Source organism: Amblyomma mixtum, chromosome 7, assembly GCF_055824585.1.
Source record: "Amblyomma mixtum isolate Tamu chromosome 7, ASM5582458v1, whole genome shotgun sequence".
NCBI lineage: Eukaryota > Metazoa > Arthropoda > Arachnida > Ixodida > Ixodidae > Amblyomma > Amblyomma mixtum.
In genome coordinates this window covers 29,995,689-30,018,115 of record NC_143018.1, presented here as the reverse complement: position 1 = coordinate 30,018,115, position 22,427 = coordinate 29,995,689, and the positions used below count along the sequence as shown (strand labels likewise).

General features: G+C 47.7%; 1 protein-coding gene across 1 annotated transcript in view; it reads left to right on the top strand.

The window, feature by feature from the left end:
* Positions 1 to 22,427, top strand: part of LOC149335516 (calcium-activated chloride channel regulator 1-like) — a 69,192-nt gene that overhangs the window by 31,848 nt on the left and 14,917 nt on the right. Inside the window, exons 9-12 of the mRNA XM_089553950.1 lie at positions 355 to 482; positions 7,673 to 7,787; positions 9,561 to 9,785; positions 12,208 to 12,507. Of these exons, the coding sequence (XP_089410076.1) occupies positions 355 to 482; positions 7,673 to 7,787; positions 9,561 to 9,785; positions 12,208 to 12,507 (768 nt within the window). The remainder of the gene's footprint in view (positions 1 to 354; positions 483 to 7,672; positions 7,788 to 9,560; positions 9,786 to 12,207; positions 12,508 to 22,427) is intronic.

Here is a 22,427-nt window from a genome sequence, read left to right as displayed (position 1 = left end):
GTCACCCGATTGAAAATGACGGCACTTTCGGCAAGCGCTCTAAGCGCGGCTAATGTAATCGGATTGCAAGCAAAGAAAGGAAGAAGGTGTCCCTGTGAATTTTTATGTTCTCTCTCTCTCTCTCTCTCTCCCTCGGTGCAAGTTAGGAACTGGATCAAACTCCTTCATAACGTGTCTACTTTCCTGTTCCGCTTTCACCCTTTCATTGATTACCGCTTCCTGCTGAGATGGACAAGCCTTCGCTTCCACTGCCCGAGACCTCGGGGCCATAAAGTTTTTACCTCCTCCTGTTCTTCTCCTTTGACGCATTCTAACCCACGCTTCCGTGCATCGGCCCACTCTCCCCCGTTACAGGTCAGCCAGTTCTCTGACAGCATGGACGGGCCCCGACCCCACTTCCCGCTCGCCCCCAACAAGCACAACAACCTCTGCGATCAACGGTCCACTTGGGATGTCATCAGCAAACACGAGGACTTCAAAAAGTGAGTTGGGTGGCGCTGGCAGATGCCGGCCAGTAGTGATATCACTGGGGCTTGTCGAGATGCTTAACTTTGAGAATTACAATAAAAATCGATTGGGCTTAACGTTGTTAAACCGAGTAGACCTTCGAAAGCAGGTGTTCATTCTTCAATTGAGGGGGACACTTAAAACCCGCCTTAGTGGTGTGGCATATCTTTATTGGGTTAATGCCCATGCATGCTGAATTGGTAATTCCTACTTACAATTCATAGATGGCGGCGAGTCCTCATATACCACTACAAGCTCAGTGGCGCATACGTCTCAATCCACCAATTCCCACCCCAACAAGTCCTACACCTTACATGATTTCTCTGCGCACGCAGGATCACATATATCAGAAGCCCCTACCGCGCAATATGAGTGCTAGTCTCCATCACGGTAGGCGGCAGGCACGAGCGAGCTATTACACGAAAACATACAGCAACCGCTCCGATATCCTTTATGTCGACGCGGCACAAAATTCTAAACCAGGATATTTCACGGCAGTCGCAGCCTATGAAGACGGCACAGTGGGGGCCGCTGCCACTATTCGAACTAATTCGCCTGCAGAGGCGGAAGGAGCCGCCATCGCACTTGCTCTGGCCCACTCCATCATTGACAAAAACATAACAGAAATTTGCACAGATTCACAGGCCGCGTACCGCCACTACCTACAGGGCGTGGCGACTCCGGCAACACACCGTATTCTTACCACGGCCACCTCTCTCGACCGAACGGTTACTCTGTCGTGGGTCCCTGGGCATGCCTCGATCCCCGGTAATGAGCGCGTTCATGCGCTGGCCCGAGAACTCTCCTCCCGGACCCCGGAGGATCAGGCACCCAACCCTGCGCAAGAAGCCCCTTCGGTCCTCTCTACATATCACCAAATTACCACATTTTACAAATTCAGCCGCATGACACTGCCACCACCCCACAGTACCTTGTCGCCCTTATCCAGCGCCACATGGCGGCAATTACAGACAGGCTGCTTTATTTCACCCCACCGCCTCTCATGCTTTCATCCCACCTTTCCTCCTGATTGTAACACCTGTGGCGTGCCCAAATCCACACTTTTCCATTACCTTTGGGAATGTCCTTCCCCAAAGGCAGTATCCCCCATCCCCAATCCCACTCATTCTTCCTGGGAGGCTGCTTTACGGACCGCTCAGCCCGCCGGCCAGAAATGGCTAGTGGATCGGGCTTTACGTGAAGCGCAAGCCCGTGGACTCCTGGACCAGTAGGGGACCACCCTGGAAGATTTTTTTTGTGTGTAATAAAGTTGTTTCCATCCATCCATCCAGTGGCGCAGCGGTTGAGCGATGCGTCGCTGCATTGGCAGGTGGCTGCTTCTATCCTAGCTACCCGTCGGGATTTTGTGACCCATGTTGGTCTTCCTGAGCAACCTCTCGCGCAGATGGCACGACGCTCGTCTGAACTTACCCGAGCTTACCCGAGTAACCCGTGCATGGTCGGGTATTAACTGGCATTTCCGGGCAACGGTACAAGTTCGTATGTGCCGTTTTTGCCAATACATCATCATCATCATCAGCCTGACTACACCCACTGCACGGCAAAGGCCTCTCCCATGTCTCTCCAATTAACCCTGTCCTTTGTCAGTTGCCGCCACTGTATCCCCGCAAACTTCTTAATCTCATCCGCCCACCGAACTTTCTGCCGTCCCCTGCTACGTTTGCTTTCTCTTGGAATCCACTCCGTTACCCTTAAGGACCAGCGGTTATCTTGCCTTCGCATTAAATGCCCTGCCCAAGCCCATTTATTCTTCTTGATTTCAACTAAGATGTCATTAACCCGCGTTTGTTCCCTCACCCAATCCGCCCTCTTCCGATCTCTTAACGTTACACCTATCATTTTCCTTTCCTTTGCCAATACGCTTGTGGTGAAGCGTTTCGTTTAGCTCGTTCCGGCTCGACGCCCTCATGAGCTGTGAAACCCAGCGCCCTCAGAATGTGTAGGCTACAGGCGGCAGCGGTGCGGCGCGATCTGTTGGGGCGCAGCTGAAGCGGTTGCTAGGGGACGGCGTCTCAAGGTCGTTTCATAGACGCACCGCCACGAGCATACGCGACGAGCCGAGCTGGGCTCCAGTAGTGTTGCTTTCCCAACAATAACTCTCACACAGTGACACAGTGACATCGCTCAAGCGACCCACAACGACGAAACGGCCAGGATACCTAAAAACAAAAAACGTATGGCACAGACCACGCTTGCGCAATGGCGTCCAGAGCCAAAGTAATCATCTTGGGGGTACGTAGCCACAAGGTGACGCTTGTCATAGCGGTCTTTTGGTCGGAGTGGACAACAGGAACTGCGCAAGCGGGCTCTTCGCCGAGCTTCTTCAGCGCCACTTAATAGCTAGTAGGTGGAAATCTCTTCGTGAAACAAGAAGGCAAAGTGTGTGTATCCTGACGAAAAGCAGTTAGAAAGGGGAATATCCGGTGACCTCTTTCTTCGAGGTGTTCTATGCGTCGGTCACAAATGCTAGCTCGGCGTCTTTCTGGAATGGGAGCGAATTTCAGCTTGTTGAAATCCCATTCGGCTCTCTACACAAACTGCCAGTCCTTATGCAGTAGAGAAGTGAGCCGGTGCGCATGTTGCCCGAAATAGGGAATAAAGTGGCGGAAATATGAAGACAGGCAGGGGAAATTCCGAAGGGCTTTCAGGGCTCGTCGTTTTTCAAAATTGCCAAACGCACCAAGGTTCTGCGGATCGGGCCCGATTTCCTCCGTATGTACGAGGAATCAAAGGACGAAAGTTTGCCGATCTCTGAAATAGCACTTGGAATTTAGGAAGACTGCTGTCTTGCTGATGCAGTGGAGGATGATGCCGAGGCTTTCATTGTGCTCTTGAAAGGTCTTGCTAAAGATGACGACGTCATGCAAGTAGCACATGCATATAGAATATTTTAATCCTCGTATCGAATGTCGCATTTACGCTGTCCAAGCGGAATGGCATTACGTTGAGTCAGAAAATGCCGTCGGGACTCACGAAGGCGGTTTTCTCTCTGTCTTAAGGATGTACTGGTAATATCCAGTACCCATATCGGATATCAAAGGACTATCAGTATGACTTCGAGTGATGACGGTCCACAGCGTCATCAATGGGCTCTAACTGGTACACGTTTTGATTTGTGGTCAGAGCTACAAAAAAAAAAAACATTGGCGGGGGCTCAGCTTTGGTTAAGCCTGGTAGGTTGCGAAAGCAGCTATTTTTATGCGGCATATGCAGCGCCTCTAGCGGGAAGAGCGCGGCGCGCCGTGGCAAGCGGCCGCCGTTCCCCGACGAGCCGAGTTGGTAGCCCGTCTCTCCCTCCAGGTATGACGTCACGCTAGAACGTCACTAGCGCCTATACGTAATTTCCTTTCCTCTAATTCATTTTAAAGCGGAAGCCTTTTATGGCTCATGATCGCGGTGTCCGTCCATGCTTGCGGCGTCCGTTCATGCTCGCGGCGTCCGCTCATGCTCTCGTCTCCATCCGTGCTCGCGGTGTCCATCCTTGCGCTGGAATCGTGCCAACTGTGGCTTCTCCTCCGCGCAGCGGCGCAACCTCCTGCGTAATTTTTATGCGGAGCATACTACTTTAGCTACCACTTCAGCCCTTCACCGTGGTTATGCGCCTCCAAATCACGTGATACATGACGTCACACCACGTGACACGATGACGTCACGACAGTGGAGAAACGGGGGCCCACCTCGCGCCGTCGCTGTGGTTGTGCGCCTCCAAATTACGCGACACGATGATGCTTCGCATTCTCCAGGCTTAACCAAGTTAAGCCTCAGCCATTTTTTTTTCCTCTAATTCATTTTCTTCACTACGGGCCCTCTTTGTGTTCCTTTTTCACTCCCACTTCCTCCCTTCCTCTGCAAACGGATGACGGGTGTCCACCGAGAGATGCGAGACAGTTACGGCTTAATTTCCTTTCCTCAAATAGAATTTTCATCTTTTTCACTGCTGCTCCTCTTTGTCTTTCTTCTTTCACTCCCACTGCCTCCCTTCTTGTACGGTGCGGTTAAGGTGTTCACCGCGACGGTTACTACGTCAGAGGTCATTCTAAAGGTCAAACATGGCTACCGGCCGCCGCTACGCGAAAGGCCGTTAGTGGGCGTAGTATTACTTTCGCAATAAAACGAAAAATGATAGGAGTAATGTTAACAGACCGGGAGTGGACAGAGTGGTTGAGGAAACAAGCGGGGGTTATTGACATCCTAGTGGAAATGAAGAGGAAGAAATGGACTTGGGCGAGGCATGTGATGCGAAGGCAGTATAACCGATGGTCCTTAAGAGTAACGCTGCGGAGTCTACGAGAAAACAAACGTAGCAGGAGACAGCAGAAAGTTAGGTGGGCGGACGTTAATAAGAAGTTCGAGGGGATACTGTGGCCACAGCTGGCAAAGGACACCGTTAATTGTTGAGACATGGGAGAGGTCTTTGCCCTGCAGTCGTCGTAGTCAGGTTGATGATGGTGGTGATGAATCGGCGCAAAATAACCGTTAACTGTCTTTCTTCGTCACTAGTTTTACGGGCGCACGAACTGTTGCATTGCCGAATGATTCCGTCCCGAAGCTTCTCTTGGACCTGAATGTCGAACACGTTGGAATGAAGCACGATAACGTCCTGCAATGCACGTCACTCGGGAGAAGGGAGCGGATTTTCGATCATCTCTCGCAACTGAGAATAATAAATAGTCAGATGTTTTTGATGCTGGTCGTTGAGAATCCGAAACCGCCGAGACAGTGTCGGTAACAGTCGTCAGATCTCGCGAGTTTAAAGCCAGACGAAAGGCGCACTGGCTGTGTGGAAGGGTTCACGACCCACACGAGCGTGCAACAGTCCGCTCCGTCCTGACGGCACGTGGGACAAATACGTTCTTTTTACACTGGATATATTTTCGGTTCAATTAGGATGTGCCAAGGCCCCATTGAAATGGAGGAAGATTTAACCAGGAAGAAAGCTGCTGACTAAGCTGCCAGGACGACGTCTTGCGTGAGCAAATGTAAATCCTCTCGACCCTGCGGTGGATCTTCGCCTAACGCGCAGAGCATGTGTCGTCGCAGGTAAATTTTGGCAGCTCCACTCTATAGGGTGGCTCTACACTCGCGAAAAAAGTCAACGCCCAGGATTTCATCGTCGGTTGCACGCTCTAAAACAGTGAATTTTGTCCAGAAAATTTCACCACTCAGTGCTACAGACGCAGAGCAAATGCTGACGTGGACGAAATGACGCGCAGATCGACGGCGAGGACAATACCGGGATATGCGTTTGCTGCGGCCGCTACTCTAACAAACGGGCGCGTTTTTCTTATTGTAGGAGTAGACAGGAGGCCGTTTGGACCGAGAACATCCTACAGGTGCGCTTCGAGGTGTTCGAGAAGGCATGGTCCCGGTTAGGTCACCTGGTAGGAGCTGGCCAGGTTCATGTCCTGGTTCGGAAAAGAGCCCGATCTCCTGAACTGTAACAGTTGCGCGGCTTCTCGTAGGCGCGTCGGTACCAGGGAGCGGTCTGGTCCACATGTGGCCGAAACAGCGAGCCTGGGTGGCAAGCGTGATCGTGTGTGTCACCTTCCAGCTGAGAGGTCAACTCCTCACGCACAATACGCCAAACCACTGTGGCGATATCGTCAGATCCACGAAGGTCGACGCTGGCGACACTTGTCACACTCGATAGCCATCGAAATAAGTTGGAAATCCGCCGTGACTGTAGTACTTCAAATGCACAGCAATGTTTCATTACGTCCACAGCAGAGCTAAAGTTTTCTTTGCTATAGACGCCTTCGGCAATTCCTTTTAAGAAGTCGCCCGCCTCGTCCTCATGGAATTTGGCAAAGACGACGATGTGCAATGCACAGCGCGAGTGTGTGTTGAAATTTACATGAGGCGTGATCGACTGCGCTGATAGTATAGTACTCTATGCAGTGGACGGTGAAGATTATCTGTTCGCGCCTCCGCTGGTTGCAAACATGGTCTCGGCACTAGTCACTCTACTTCCGCATGGACTGTTGCTATGATAGGTATCCGCAAGGTCACCTTCAGGTTCAAGCTTCACACAAACTGGGTGAGCCGCTTAGAAATCTTGAAATAGTGCTTTCGCCCAAAATGTGGTGGTTTAGGAATGTCCTCTGCATTCTCTCTTGAGAAGATGGAAAAGGTCTTTGAAACTAGGCGGGCACGCTCATTGAATGAACATGCCGAAGCAATAAAAAAATTTTCCAGAGACCAGTGCGCTGGTTGGCTATGGGGCGTGAGAGCTTTCGTCATGACCTCATGACGGAGCTCACTTTGAACAGCGCATAATTAGAGTACCGTTATGCGCTTTTCGTGTGCACACGTGAGGCCCGACGTAAATGAACGTCTTTCGCACATGCTGGAATAAACTTCGAACCCGTTCTGCATAAAGTGCTGTGCACAGTAGCATCTGTACACAGTACTGTGCACGGTAGCAGCACAGTAGTAGAGCCCACAGTAATGAATGTTCTGGCGCACGGCGGTGCATAATTTCAAGCCTATTTTCGAGCCCTTCGTCGCGTTCATCGCTAGTTTCGCGGGTGCGCCATTATCGGAGCTCTGTACCTGCTGTGGGCGCTGTTGCTTCCAATACTCCCGCTTCGCTGCATTCGGCGGCGCTTGGCGGCTGCGCGTCGACGTTTTCTGTAAACGAGCTCCTTTTGTTTTGTGTAATGGTTGCATGCGAGAGCGCATCATTTCTGACTCGACTTTTTATTTAACTTCGCTATAGCAGCGCTGCCCGAAATGGACTCTCGCTGTTTTACCCCAACTATCCAATCCAGCTGCATACGTGAAAGTTGTCTCGAACAATATTTTCTATTAATGTAGGAACATTTAGGTATATTCGAAATTCGCCGCGGCTAATAAAAAAAAAATCGTTATTTAGAGCCAGCTGTTTTCTAACACACTGCTGGCACTTGTAGATTTTTCATTGATAATCGTGGAAATTAAAAACAAGGCTCCACTGCAAAAAAAAAGTACCGATCCAGATGCGAGTTGAACGGCTACGACAAACTGCTTTATAAAGGAGCTCGCCCGACTTTTCTGGCTGTTATTACTCTTTGGAGCCTAATGAATGCTGAATACTCACAAATAATTGAACGAGCTAGTCAGCAAGCGGAGGAACGAACAAATTCAAATCCTTTTTTGATTCCAGCCTCAAAAAGCCGGATATGTCAAAGCGAGTCGAAGTGACCTTCGACCAAGCGCAGCAGAAAGAAGACCTCGCCCAGCGCGTGGTGCTGGTGCTGGACGTTTCGGCAAGCATGAGCGTGAGCGCACTCTTTTGGCGGTCACTTACGTGAGTGTGAAGAGATGCACGGCGCCCTTGTAACGATCGCAGAGCACCCAAAGGCCCCCTATAAACATTCATTTCGCGTATAATTTCAGCAAACCTTTACACAGATCTGCAGCATTCTCCCACGCAACTGGCTTTTTCTTCGTTAAACGTGTACAGGCGGACAATTTCGAGCCGGGTTCTTTCTTTGGAATGGTCTGTAAAGCAGTAGACATGCATTGAGATGTGAATTTAGGCCGCGCTTGACATACGATTTAAGGTTAAATTTAATTCCATTGCGGCTTCAATTTCGCCAGCCAGACGGCGCTTAAGGCGTCGCAAGTAGAGGGTTTCAGGCAAGACGATCAAGGATCACAGTATAATACAGCTTTAGGAAACGTTTGTAGAGACCTCACGGACGCAAATACGAGAAACGTACGGGCTCTAAGCGCGCGTCATCTGATTCGCTTTTATTTACACCTACGCGACGCACACAACAAGCAGCCACGTGGACGTATTGCACAGAATCGGTACTGCTTGCGCATGCTTCTCCGTGCCATCTCTCGCAGATTGTGGTCAGTGCAGTAGCCAATATCATCCAAGGCGAGTATCTAAGTGAAGCCAGTCGAGATGCGTGAGCTCGCGAAACAACGCAGCTTCTGCTTCTGCCGACCTAAGGCCCGCTAATCCCCGAGGTGTGTCGTGTAGTCCATATCTGCTGTCATTATGCAGCCGAGGCTTTCTCCCGTGTACGCCGTCGTGTAGCGTGTATTGCAAGTGCCTCAACCTCCAACGGATGCTCTACTGCCATCAGAGCACCATTTTCGTGCGGTCGAGCACAGTGCAAGCGCTGAACACTATTTCCCCCACTTGAAAGCGCACTGCGCCTTCCGTTCACCGCATTGCATCTCGCATGCCTGCCTTGAAGGGGTTTCATTCCCTTACGTTTCGCCACGAATCCAAGCCGACAGGCTTAGAAAATCACGGCAGGGTGCTGCCGAACGCACCCCATCACTGCATTCTAGTTGTCGTCTCTCATGTGCCGCTCTTACTTGCAGAGATCTTGCCAGATCATCCGCGGAGGTCTCTACGCGCGCGAGGCACACACGGATGCTTCGGAATCTCACCTACGTCTGTGGTTACGCACTCCTCACCCGTCCGAGCTGTACGCGCGGAAAGCCCTTTCGTACGAGTGACTAAAACTGTCTAACAGCTGTCCGTTCACTCCTTTTCATTCCGGCCGCTGTGGTCCGTTCACTCCTTTTCATTCCGGCCGCTACGAAGAGCTAGCGATTATATGGACGGAGTGATTGTATTGGACCTCTTGTGCGCCTCACTTAATGCCAGCTCTCAGTTCTACTTGTGACGCCATAGACACCGTTCGGTTGCTTGGGTGCCGAATTGCGCATGCTGTCCGACGTTTCCTAATCTCTTGAGCACATTCCGAAAACATAACACGGAAGAAAAATTTGGGTTCTCTCATATGGGTTCCACCATCTCTTCCCGATAATTGAAAATGCAGTGTGAATTAAACGAGAAATATCGAACTAATCGTGTGTAGTTTGAACCTCAGTGGAAAGTATGGTTTCCTTCAGTTATTCTAAGAGGAAACAAAATTAACAGAGCTACATAAAGTTATCTGTTAGGGCCTTTTAGACACACAGAAAGGACCCTAAATTTTTGGGAAATTTTGCCCTGGGCTACGCGTTGTCATGTGATGAGCTCTGGTCTCTCGACAGATTTCAGCAAAAGTGTCCGCATATTGCAGGGAAGCCGCATCTACTTTTTGAAGGAAGCGGCTGAGCGGTACATAGCAGACATCGAGGATGGCTCCCGAAGACTGGCCATCGTTACATACAGCTCCAGTTCCACGGTAGTCCACACGCTGATGACCGTGAACGAGACCACCAGGCAGGGGTTCCTGCATGCTATCACCAGGCTTGACGCCGCTGGAGCCACCAGCATCGGATCCGGTCTCAGAACCGCTCTCAAGGCAAGGCCATCTTTTTATTTTGCGTGTGCAGGATTTCATTTTTTTTTGGTTTTCTTCAATTGAGCCTACAACTCCATGAAGCTTCGCAACACAGCACGGCTTGCGTGATTACATGGCCGTGGCGTGGCAGGATATTAGCAATACTTATCCGTCGGGATCTGCGACGACGGAGGCCCTAGCATAGGACTGCACAGAACAAAAGGGCATCTTTCCCACCTCTTTTTCAGTCAATCAATTTTTATTTTTCCCCAAAAGCATTGCTTCGCATTTTTCCTTCATATCTGTTCATCATCAAAATCATCATCATCATCAGCCTGATTACGCCCACTGCAGGGCAAACTCCTCTTTCATGTCTCTCCAAATAATACTGTTCTTAGCCAGTTGCGGCCATCGCATTCCATCAACCTTCTTAATTTCATCCGCCTTCCTAACTGTCTGCAGCCACCGGCTACGCTTGCCTAGTCTTGGAACCCACTCCGTTACCCTAAAGGACCATCGGTTATCTTGCCTTCGCATCACAAGCCCTGCCAAATCCTAATTCTTCCTCTTGATTTCGACTACGATGTCGTTAACTGGCTTTTGTTCCCTTTCCCACTCCACCCGCTTCCGATTTCTTATCATTACACCTATCATGTTACTTTCTATAGCTCGCTGTGTGTTCCTTAACCTAAGCTGAGCCCTCTTCGTTAGTTAAAACCAACCACTCTTCCTTGCTTATAGATATCTTCCAATATTAGCACCTAAAATTCTTCTTCACCCTGATTCCGCAGGGCCTGCATGAGAGCTGGGGTTTCCACTGAGTCAAATGCTTTCTCGTAATAAATGATGGCTATATATAGGGGTCGCTTATATTCTGCTCATTTCTATAACACCCGATTGATAGTGTGGATATGGTCTGTTGTTGAGTATCTTTTACGAAAGCCTGCCTGATAATTTGGTTGATTGAATTCTAAGGTTGTCCTGACTGTATCAGCGATTACCTTAGTAAACACCTTGTGGAGAATGGACAGGACAATATCCCCTCTGTCCTTCAACAAATTTCCTGTTACCTGATCCTGTTCATAATGCGATTAAGAGTCTGCGTAGCATCACGTGCATTATTTCACCTCCGAGAAAGGATATCATCATATAACGTATGAAAACAAATAGTCACATAACCCACGGAAGAGCGGGCGGATAGGCAGCTGAGGGGAAGTATACTTTGAATCGGAGTCGGGTTTAGGGCCTCCGGTGCGCATTCGGATAACCAATGTTTCATGGTTAGTGGGGAATTCAACATCCAAAGGGACTGAGGCTGTGAGGGAGGCTGTAGTGGAGGGCTCCAGAAGTTTCGACCACCTGTGGTTCTTTAACAAGCACAGACATCCCACAGTAACGGGCCTCGAATTTCACCTGCATCGAAATCCGACCGCCGTGGTCGGGATCTAACCCGCGTCTTTAGGGTCAGCAGCCCAGAGCCGTAACCACTGAGCCGCCGCGGCGGCTCATGTAGCCGAGATTGCCGTCGCCGGTGGAGGGAGAACAAGTTAGACTGGCAGTGTCTCCGAGCCAGCAAATTTATGTATACGTGCATGAATGTAGTTGTCATTCTATCGGCCCCAGAATCGAGCATGCTGATTAGAAGACGACGAAGCGAAACGGCGAGGACCCAGCAATTATACAACTAGCGGTTTAAAATATATGGGAGGTGGATGCAAGAGGAGACAAGGGCTTCCACCCCGATCAAGCGAACAGTTTTCTAAATTGTACGAATCCATTGTGTCTTCAAGCGGTTGAGCCAGTCGTCTGGAACATAAAGTGAAATGGTGCAACCGATGGTCTGCACCGTGCTTAGACGAAACCGATCTTACAGCAGTTGGATAAACCATTTACTTGAAGTAGGAATATGGCACCATTGAATTGTCTGCCTTATTAATTTTAGCCCCGCATTGATAGAGCACGTGTGAAAAGCAGCGAAATTTTTACTTGCTGCATTCAAGCTTAGCTGGTTCGGCGCTGTTTTTGAGGCCCACGCTGCATTCATTTTCCAAGCCATTGTTGCTGAGCGCCGCCATGCCATCATGTTTCAGACACATTGGTTCCAGAACTGGTGCACCTCCAACAGTTTTGTTCTATAACCGTTCCGGTTCCTGGTGGCCACGTACCAAGGAAGTGAGTCACCGAACCGAGGACGTTTCAGCAGCGACGCATGCCTGTATTGGTCAGGCCTTGCATTGCAGCTGAGCGCCATATGAGCTCCACATGTGCAAAATTACGTCACACAAAAACGAGTTACAAAAGCAATTTTCGATATGCACATGCGACTGCACAGCACCTATTAATATCAATGCTCCAGAACTCCACCTTTTACCATAGTGACACCTGGTGGCGTCAGTCAAAACAGGCTTTGGGAAGTTATCCACTGCTTAATATTTATTTTCAGCACCTGGGAAACGGCACTGAAACGCCAGAAGGCGCATTCATCGTACTCGTATCTGACGGGAAAGAGAATGAAGCCCCATTCATCAAAGACGTGTTGCCAGAGATCGTCGCGTCGAAGGTGGTCGTCAGCACTCTGGCGCTGGAACACAAGGCAGACGAAAAGCTCGAGACTCTCGCCACAAAGACGGGCGGAAAGGCGTTCGGCTTCAGCGAACTCCGGGGAAACATGAAACGTGAGCTCAGGAGCGCCTTCGTTTCTTCAACGACGACAGAGGCCGACAACACTGTGCGAATCCACACGGTACGCTCAATCAGGTGGCCCGTACAGTTTGATCGTGGTCTGAGTAGTCGGGGACTTGTATAGCTGCGAGCAATGCAAACAGGAACATTTATCTCATGCACGCAAAAATAGATTATAGTTTTCTTCTGCCTCGATTTTGAAACACTATCAAAGGGATCATGCACCTCTAAAAATACAATTGGAAGTGCTTGTCGGTGGCTAATCCTTGTTATTCATGCAGTAGGGCAACCCTCTAGTCACGGCGTACCCCATACATCCTAGTGGCACTTCTTTAGCAGAGCTCACTTTGAGGCGTGCTAGATATTTAAACAAATGGCTGCTGTGGTCCTGCCCAAAACAGCTTAGACGTGTATAAACCCGACGAGCTGTCACTGAAGACAATGCATTAAAGCGCAAAGTGTATAAAGGACGTTGGCCCGTATCTCGGCGTCCCCGAACGCGAATAGACGCGGACGAATTGACAAAGATGGGACGCCGAAGAGTAGAAGCGATACCATGTTAGGGATTTCATGCTTCGAAGACAAAAATACTTATCATTGTACCGCAATCGTACTAACAAAAATATTTTCTTTCATGCAGCTGAAACTCACAGTAGTATTGTGTGCGGCCGCTCCTGCTTACTGCCTCCAGTGAGCATGCGCGGTCGCCTCTGGCCGCCATGGGCCGAAACCTGGCGTTACCAGTGCGTATGCACTGGCACTGAAGTCGCGCCGTAGCTGTGGCAGTGCTCTCTATAATATAGTTATTTTCTTCTAAAGCTGTAGTCAAAGAGATGTAGGCCTCCAAGGCGATAGAACTGCAGCCAGAACGCTCGTAGACTGAGGTTTTTTACTACTTCGGCGCTTTTGACGAGCAGGAATCATTGTCTTTGCCTTGAGCTTATGAACTAGAGGAAAGCTGCATGACAGCAATTCGAATGTTTGCACTGCTTAGCTTGGGAGCTTAGAAAAGCTCTGTAGGTAGCTCATCAGTGTACTTTATCTCCACAATTTGCTCCTTCTTATTAAGCTTCATTATTTTTGTCTTTTCATGCTAATGGACAATCAAATAAGGTAAACCACTTTTTGAACAGGGTAATCACTTTTTCGTCACTTCTTTTTTTTGCAGTCACGCATCGAATTTACCTTTCACAACCATTTTTAATCTCTAAACGTTCGCGAAATTAAGAATTTCTTGGTAGAGGCCTGTACAGCCGCCACCCTTTCGGTGCATGCCTGTACCATCTTATTTAACATGCCTGTTGCAGATATACACGTCTAAGACCTTTAACAAATTGGACGGTTAGAAAGTAAGAGAGATCCAGGCTGCTGATAAAGACGAAGCCGATGATTTTAAAGTTCTTTGTTTTATTGACGGGCGCCGCGAACAAATTTGCCGTCGGCTGCTAACAGATGGTTTTCTCGTGTCCACCTGCACAGAATATACGGCAACCTTCGCTCCACCTTCTTTTGCTTCCTAATTTTTTCTTCACTTATGTTTGAGTTCTACTTACACGGCTGAGGCTGACTGCATTCAGTTAATGCTGAGCGACGTTCTCTTCCCCCAACAGCTGCTGGATGTCGACGAAGAGTTCACGAGTTCGCTTGAGAGAAAGTTTCACGTGGACGCCGCCGTCGGTAACTCGACGGTGGTGCACGTGAAGCGAAACAGCCACGACAACAAGCGAATCCCCGCCAGCCTCATCGATCCCAGCAGGAAGCCGTGCCAAGGTTGCCAGGAAACGGCGAGTGGGGACGAATTAGCCATCGCCATACCGAGTCCGGCAATGGTAAGTGGCCGGTTAATTGATACAGTACGCTCGTGACCAGTTTTACATTTGGTAGAAGACACCCTCAATAGAATCTAGCTGGCCATCCCTGCTGCGTATATGTGCCAATAGATGCATGCACGATATGAGCATTCTTTTTAAAACGGCGCTGCGGCCCTTCGAATATTTTGTTCTTCTTTATTCTTTCTGGCCGCGGATAAAAGCTGCAATGTAAGAAAATTTTTGTTACTGCGTTAATTTATGCGAGTAAAATAAATCAATAATAATTTTAGATACTAAATAAATCAGAAGAACTTAAAAGAAACGAGAGCCACATGTTGCCGGTGGGATTCGATCCTAATTTCCTCCTTACGTCGCGTGCGGTACTCTGCTGACTAATACCAATAACAAGGTGGGACTAAGGAAAAGAATTATAAGAAAATGGTGTCCCAGCATGTTCCAATAAGTACAACGGGCTAAATAGAATATAAAGCAGAAAAGTAATAAATAATAAAAAGAATTTAACAGAAAAGAAAATGAATTAAAATTGAAAAAAAAGTTAGTACTGTTAGAGCAGGAGCTTTTGGAATGGCAGTTAAGGAGAATTGTGTAATAACGGTAAATAATAACTGTATGGCATATACTAATAATAAATTTAATACTATAGCACCTTAAAATACTCATAATTAATAGATGTAATAAATAATGTTAAAAATAAGGATATATGAAATAACTTTTCGAGACATAATATAATAGCATATACTACTAATACAGAGCAGATATAATAGGCATGATGAGAAGGCCGGACATCGGTATGTTGGCTACCGGTGGGCAGATGAGGAAGAATTTCAAGAAGATGGAGAGAAAATGATGATTGAGAATCTTAGCTCTTGCTTCAGTCTCTTGCGGCATTGCAGACATTTGAATGGAAGCTGATCTGGAAAGGTGAATTTATGAAAATATTAAGTGCCCCTCCCTTTCCGTCCCGGCGTAATGATGAGTACTAAGAATGCTATATGTTTTGGCTGTGAACTGTGGGGTTGTAAGCTTTGTTGCGTGACGTATTCTCTATTTGGGTCCTTGTTGTTTTGAGAAAGGTTTGAAGCTATGTTTGTGATATAGAAGGCTTATCCCAAGGTGATCTAGCATTTGGAGCTGGTTTCCTTTGGTAAAGTTGAAATTCTTACTGTTGTGCGTGTTTTAAAAAGGAGTGTATTTTGTTAGTTTATTGTAAATTACGATGTTGCGGCCACCCTGTATATGCAATGCCTTGAGACCTCGAGCGAACCGGAAGCTTGGAAGAACGCTAACGTTATCTCAATACATCAGAAAGGAGAATTCACGGACTCGAAGAATTAAAGACCGATCAGATTAGTGTCCGTTGCCTACAAAGTGTTTACTAAGGAAATCGCTAGTAATGGAGTCAGGACAACATTAGACTCCAGTCAACCAAATTATATGGCAGGCTTTCGTAAACGATACTCTAGAATACACCATATTCACGCTATCAATCAAACGGTAGAGAAAAGCGTAGAATAAAACCAACCCCTTTATATATCGTTCATTGATTACGAAAAAGCATTCGACTAAGTAGGAAGCTCAGCAGTCATGCAGACATGGCGGAATGAGGGAGTAGAAGAGTGTTATGTGAAAATATTACCTCCTTGTCCTCCTTGAAGTCAGCAATAAAATCTCAGTAAGGAAAGGTGTCCGGCAGCGAGAAACGATCTCGCCAAAACTATTCACTGCCTGTTTACTGCAGGTATTCCGGGGCCTGAAATGGGATCAGTTGGGGATAAGAGTTAAGAGAGAACACCTAAGTAATCTCCGGTTCACTGATCACATTGCTTTGCTAAGTCAATCAGGACATGAACTGCAAAGCATTGACAATGAGTTATACACGCATAGCAGAATGGTGGGCCTAACAATTCACATGCAGAAAACCAAAGTAATGTTCAACAGTCTAGCACCGGAACAGCAGTTAGCAATTGGTAGCGAGGTGCTGGAAGTATTAAGAGAATATGTCTACTTAGGGACAGGTAGTGACCGCTGTTCCGGTTTTGAGAAGGAAATAACTAGAAGAATAACAATGGGGCGCAGCCGATATCTCAGTTCATCTCAGGTCATGAATGGCAATTTGCCAATATGCCTCAAGAGAAAAGTATACAACAACTGTATCTTACCGGCACTCACCTATGAGGCACAAACGTGGACGCTAACAAAGAGGGTTCAGCTTAAGTTCAGGATGACGCAGCGGGCTATGAAAAGAAAAATATAGCTTTAACGTTAAGAGACCGGAAGCGGCCAAAGTGGCTAAGGGATAAATCGCGGGTTAATGACATCCTAATCAATCTCACGATTAAGAAATGGGCTTGGGCAAGACATGTAACATGAAGGCAATGTAACCGCTGGTCCTTAATGGTCACAGAGTCCGCTGCAAGGGAAGGCAAGTGTAGCAGGTGACGGCAGGAAGTTAGATGCGCGGATAATATTAAGCAGTTTCTGCGATACGGTGGCCGCAGCTGGCAAAGGAGAGGATTAATTGGAGAGCCATGACAAAGACCTTTGCCCTACAGTCGACGTAGTCAGCCGATAAATGATGATGATGTTGGTGATGACGGTGTTGGATATTTGTGCTAATTTTCATAGATATAGGACATCTAAATTTAAGAATGAAAGTCAACTATTATAAACATGCAATTCACATTGGACTTCGGATCAACTGAATACGTAAGGATAGCACTTAAATCAATTGGGAGGATATTTTTTGCAGTTATCGTAGTCAAATTCGATTACTGGTAAACGGGGGTTTATTAATGGGCAGGTCGTTTTAACACGCACACACCCAGGCACCCACACCCGCGCACACGCGCACACACACACACACACACACACACACACACACACACACACACACACACACACACACACACACACACACACACACACACACACACGCACGCACGCACACACACACACACACACACACACACACACACACACACACGCACGCACGCACACACACACACACACACACACACACACACACACACTCACTCACTCACGCACACAAATATATTATGATATATTATGATTGCAAAGTATATAATTGTTAGGTGACTGTTTCACATCCTGCGGCGGTATTTAGGAATTTTGCTTGATTTTCGAGCAACTTGTTTTTTTTTTGCGGAGGGGGGGCTGGGGGGAGGGTGAGAGAGTGAGAAGCAAGAAGAAGAGAAGAGGATCATTATAAATAAAATTGTCAGAAGAGCAGAGGGACCATAAGCCACTGTTCCAGCGATGTGCTTCAGAAGGAACTCATCATTGCCATTAGTGTTAAGATCATGCAGAATGACACTGACGTGCATTATTTTCGCGCGCTTTGAAAGCCTAGACAGAGAAGCAACACTAGACGGCTCTTCTGGCCAAACATTTTTATGGGGATGCTACCCCAGCCACCTTAGGTGAGTCTCTATGGGGCTATAACCCTTGTAGTGGTGAGGCCCCAGCCCGGGAGGAGGTCATCCTACAGGCCTGGATTGGTCTTCCGTCTTATCATGGACCTGCCACCTTCCATGTTGCTAGTATATGCACGGAACCCAATTGTCTGCCTAGGTTTTTAAGGGAGGGCACTTCTGACGTAGAGGCCCCTCTCTATTGCGTTCCGTAGCCCTCGGGGTTAGTGCTGAATGTGACAGGTGGCCCCCAGCCAGCTGTAGAAACAAGACGCTGTGGCACATAAGTTTGTGGGCGCACATGAACTCGTCCGGCCACTTTCAGACCACCAAGGGAGGACCCTCTATAGGGGATGCAGCGCGGAGATTGGGCGAAGAGTGTGGCCTGTTGTAATGTTTGACAACTTGGTCGCCGCACACGCGGGGCCTCTTGGGGCAACTTGCTTGCGTGGTAATACAGGCTTCGGTGCAGGAGTTATCCCGGTTTCCAGTGTGGGCCGCGGTTGTGTTCGAGGCATGACTGTTGCTCCCATTGTGTGAGTTCCGATAGTTTTGAGGCTCTTTAAGGCTCCCCTTGGACGTGACGGGGAAGTAGGAACTGGAATGAGGAAAAATGTGGGAGAAGTAAAGGTATATGGGGATGTATGGTATATGGGGGTGGGGAGTTAAAGCTACAGCGGGAAGTAGAAGGAGGGAAGTAGGGTTGTGGTGGATGCTAAATTTAAGTGATGAATGCTATGGTTCGTTTTGTATTGTTACAGCCAGGCTATTTGTTCATTTAATGTATTTATTTTTTGTATAGTGGATTCTACCACTTTGTATGTTGCTGCATCTTTTAAATAGGTCAGGGAATTTATCTATGAGAGGTTTCCTCTCTTTTTGTTTGTGTGAAGACTTCGTTAAGTAGGGATCGATGTTTTCTGCTTGAAGGCCACATTTGCATGTTTTTTGTTGGACATTGTGGAACTTGCAAAAGTGTAAGCGGCTGCGGCATGTTAATGCCTTGGTAGTATACAATTTTTGAGAGAAGGGGAGTACGTGGTGAAGGTGTTGGATTCATTGATATGTGTTCGTATTTTACCTTTCGGTGTGCCATTCTTTTGGCCATTTTGAATGCATTTGTATATGCTAGAACCTTATCCAGTAAGGCTAGCTTAGCAGTGCTATTGGAAAAAATTATCCGCTATTAAATGTGATGTCGTAGATCTTAGTGAGGTTAGGACAGATGAGGCGCGTACAGAACTAAAGGGTGGGCACGTACTGTGCTATGGTGGATTAGCAGACTGACGAGAACTAGGTATGGGATTCCTCATCAATCAGGATATAGCAGGCAACATGGAGGAGTTTTATAGTATTAACGAGATGGTGGCAGCTATGGTAATTAGGCATAGTAAGAGGCGCAATCTGAAGATGGTGCAGGCCTACCCGCCTACATCAAGCCATGATGACCAGATCATTGAAAGCTTCCGTGAAGGCTTGGAATCGCCAATGACCAAAGTATAATCACAGTATACTGAACTGATGGGCGACTTCAATGCGAAGGTATGGAAGAAGCAGGCTGGAGACCAGGCTTTAGGTGACTATAACATAGGTTCTAGCAATAGCAGCGTAGAGTTATTATTATTGTCGCAGACAAAAATAATTTACGGATCATAAATAATTTCTTCCGCAAACGAGCAAACAGGAAGTGGACGTGGAAGAGACCCAGTGGTGAGACTAAAAATGAAATAGACTTCATACCGTGCGCTCACCCTGGCATAGTAGAGGATGTGGACGTCCTCGGAAAGGTCCATTGTAGAGATCACAGTATGGTAAGGTCTCGTATTAGCTCAGATTTAAAGAGGGAACGAAGAAACCTTGTGCACCGTAAGGTCATTGACAAGTTACCTTTAAGGGGGACTGTAACTAGAGGACTTTAGGATTTCGCTGCAGAACAGATTTTTCGCTTTAGCTGAAGAAGACAACCGTTATAATGGAAGAATGAACAATCTCACAGCTATCGTTACGGATTGCGCCGTAGAGTAAACGCTGAGATGGTGCGACAGGACACTAGAGATCTGATGAAGAAATGTGAAAGCTCGAGGACGTCTAACTCGACAGACAGAATTGAACCAGCATATCTGTCGAAGTTAATAAACAAGCGCAAGGTAGCCGACATAAGGAGGTACAACATGGAGAAAATCAAGCCTGCTCTAAAGAATGAAGGTAGCCTAAAAACAGTGAAATTTAGGCTCAGGTAGAGACCAGATGTATGCGCTGTAAGACAAACAAGGCAATGTCGTTAGCAATAAGGATAGGATAGTTAAAGTAGCCGAAGAGTTCTACACAAACTATATACACTAGGGAGTGTGAACAGAATGTTACTGAGAGAGGCAGTGGAGCACAGCAACGGGACTTACCGCCAGTAACGAAGTGGGAAGTAAAGAAAGCCTTAGGAGCATTTCATGTGGGGAAAGCAGCTGGTGAGGATCAGACAACAGCAGATTTCTTGAAGTGCAGAGGAGAGGTTGTGCTAAAAAAGCTAGCCACCCTGTATACGCAATGCCTTTTGACCTCGAGCGCACCTGGAGGTTGAAAGAACGCTAACACTATAATAATTCATAAGAAAGGAGACGTCAAGGACTTGAAGAATTGCTCACCGATCAGCTTACTGTCCGTTGCCTACAAAGTATTTACTAAGGTAATCGGCAATCGAGTCAGGACAACCTGAGACTTCAATGAACGAAATTATCAGGCAGGCTTTCGTAAAGGATACTCGACAATACACCGTATTCACGCTATCAATCAAGGGATCGAGAAATGCATGGAACAAAACCAATCCCTATGTATAGCGTTCATTGATAACGAGAAAGCATATGACTCAGTGCAAACCTCAGCTGTCATGCTGGCTTTGTGGAATCAGGGCGTAGAAGAGTGTCATGTGAAAATATTTGGAGATATCTACAACGATTGCACAGCTACCAATGTCGTTCATATCGTCAGCATTAAAATTTTACTAAGGAAAGGTGTCCAGCACGGAGACACGATCTCGCCAATGCTCTTCACCGGCTGTTTACAGGAGGTATTCTGGGGCCTGGAGAACACCTAAGTAATCTTCGATTCGCTGATGACACTGCCTTGCTAAGTCACTCAGGACATGAACTGCAAAACATGGTCAATGAGTTCTACGCGCATAGCAGAATGGTTGGCCTAACAATACACATGCAGAAAAGTAATGCTTTGCAAGAGAATTGCTCTTTGCAACGGCAGGGAGATGCTGGAGGTAGTAAGACAATGTGTCTACTTTGGGCAGGCGCTAATCCGGATCATGAGAAAGAAATAACTAGAAGAATAAGACTGGGGTAGAGCGCATATCCCAGGTTCTCTCAGATCATGAATGGGAGTTTACCAGTATCCCTCAAGAGTAAAGTATACAAGGGCTGTATCTTACCGGTACTCACCTATGGGGCAGAAACGTGAAGGCTAACAAAGAGGGTTCAGCTTAAGTTAAGCACAATGCAGCGAGCTGTGGAAAGAAAAATTATAGGTGTAATGTTAAGAGATCACAGGCGGGCGGTGTGGGTGAGGTAATAAACGCGGGTTACTGCCATCTTAGTCGAAATCAAATGGAGAAATGGGCTTGGGCAGAGCATGTAAGGCGGAGGCAAGATAACCGTTGTTCCTTAAGGGTAACGGAGTGAATTCCAAGAGAAGGCAAGCGTAGCAGTGGGCGCCCCAAAGTTAGGTGGGCGGATGATATTAAGAAGTTTGCGGTGACACGGTGGCCGCCACTAGCAAAGCACCGGGTTAATTGGAGAGACATGGGGGAGGTTTTTGCCCTTCACTGGGTGCAGTCAGGCTGATGATAATGATGATGACGTATTCCTCTGTGCGCAAAGAATCGCACCGGGCGCCGCTGTTCCAGCTTTAGGTCTCCGGTGCGCATGCACTATCGCCGCTGGCCGCCACGTGCCGAAACCTGTAGCCACCGATGCGTGCCCACTGGCACTGACGTCGCGCGGTAGCAGTGCCAGTGCTTTTTATACTATAGTTATTGTCTTCTAGAGCTGTAGCCAAGGAACTGGTTTGGTTTATGGGGTTTAACGTCCCAAAGCGACTAAGGCTATGAGAGACGCCGTAGTGGAGGGCTCCGGAAATTTTGACCACCTGGGGTTCTTTAACGTGCACTGACATCGCACAGTACACGCGTCTCTTGAATTTCTCCTCCAAAGAAATTCAACTGCCGCGGCCGGGATCGAACCCGCGTCTTTCCGGTCAGCAGCCGAGCACCATAACCACGGAGCCACCGCGGCGGCTCGTAGCTATGGAACTGTACGCCTCCAAAGGACGCAGAGTTGTAGCCAGAACGGTCGTAGAGTAATGCGCTGAAGTTTCTTAGTGCTTACGGCGCTTTTGAAACAGAGCAATTATTCTGTTTCCCTTGAGCTTAAGAACTAGAGGAGGGGTGCATGACAGCAATTGGAATCTTTGCACTGCTTAGCTTGGGTGTCTGAAAAGCACTCTAGGTAGCTGATCAGTGTACTTTATTTCCACGACTTGCTCTGTGATATTTATCTTCATTAGTTATGGCTGTTCATGCTAGTGAACCATTAAATGAGGTAAACCACTTTGCGAGGAGAGCAATCATGTTCTCGTTTTCTGTAGTCACGCATAAAAATGCAAATCTTGATCGGTAAGCGAGCGAGAAATCGAGAATTTCCAGGTAGAGGCCTTTACAA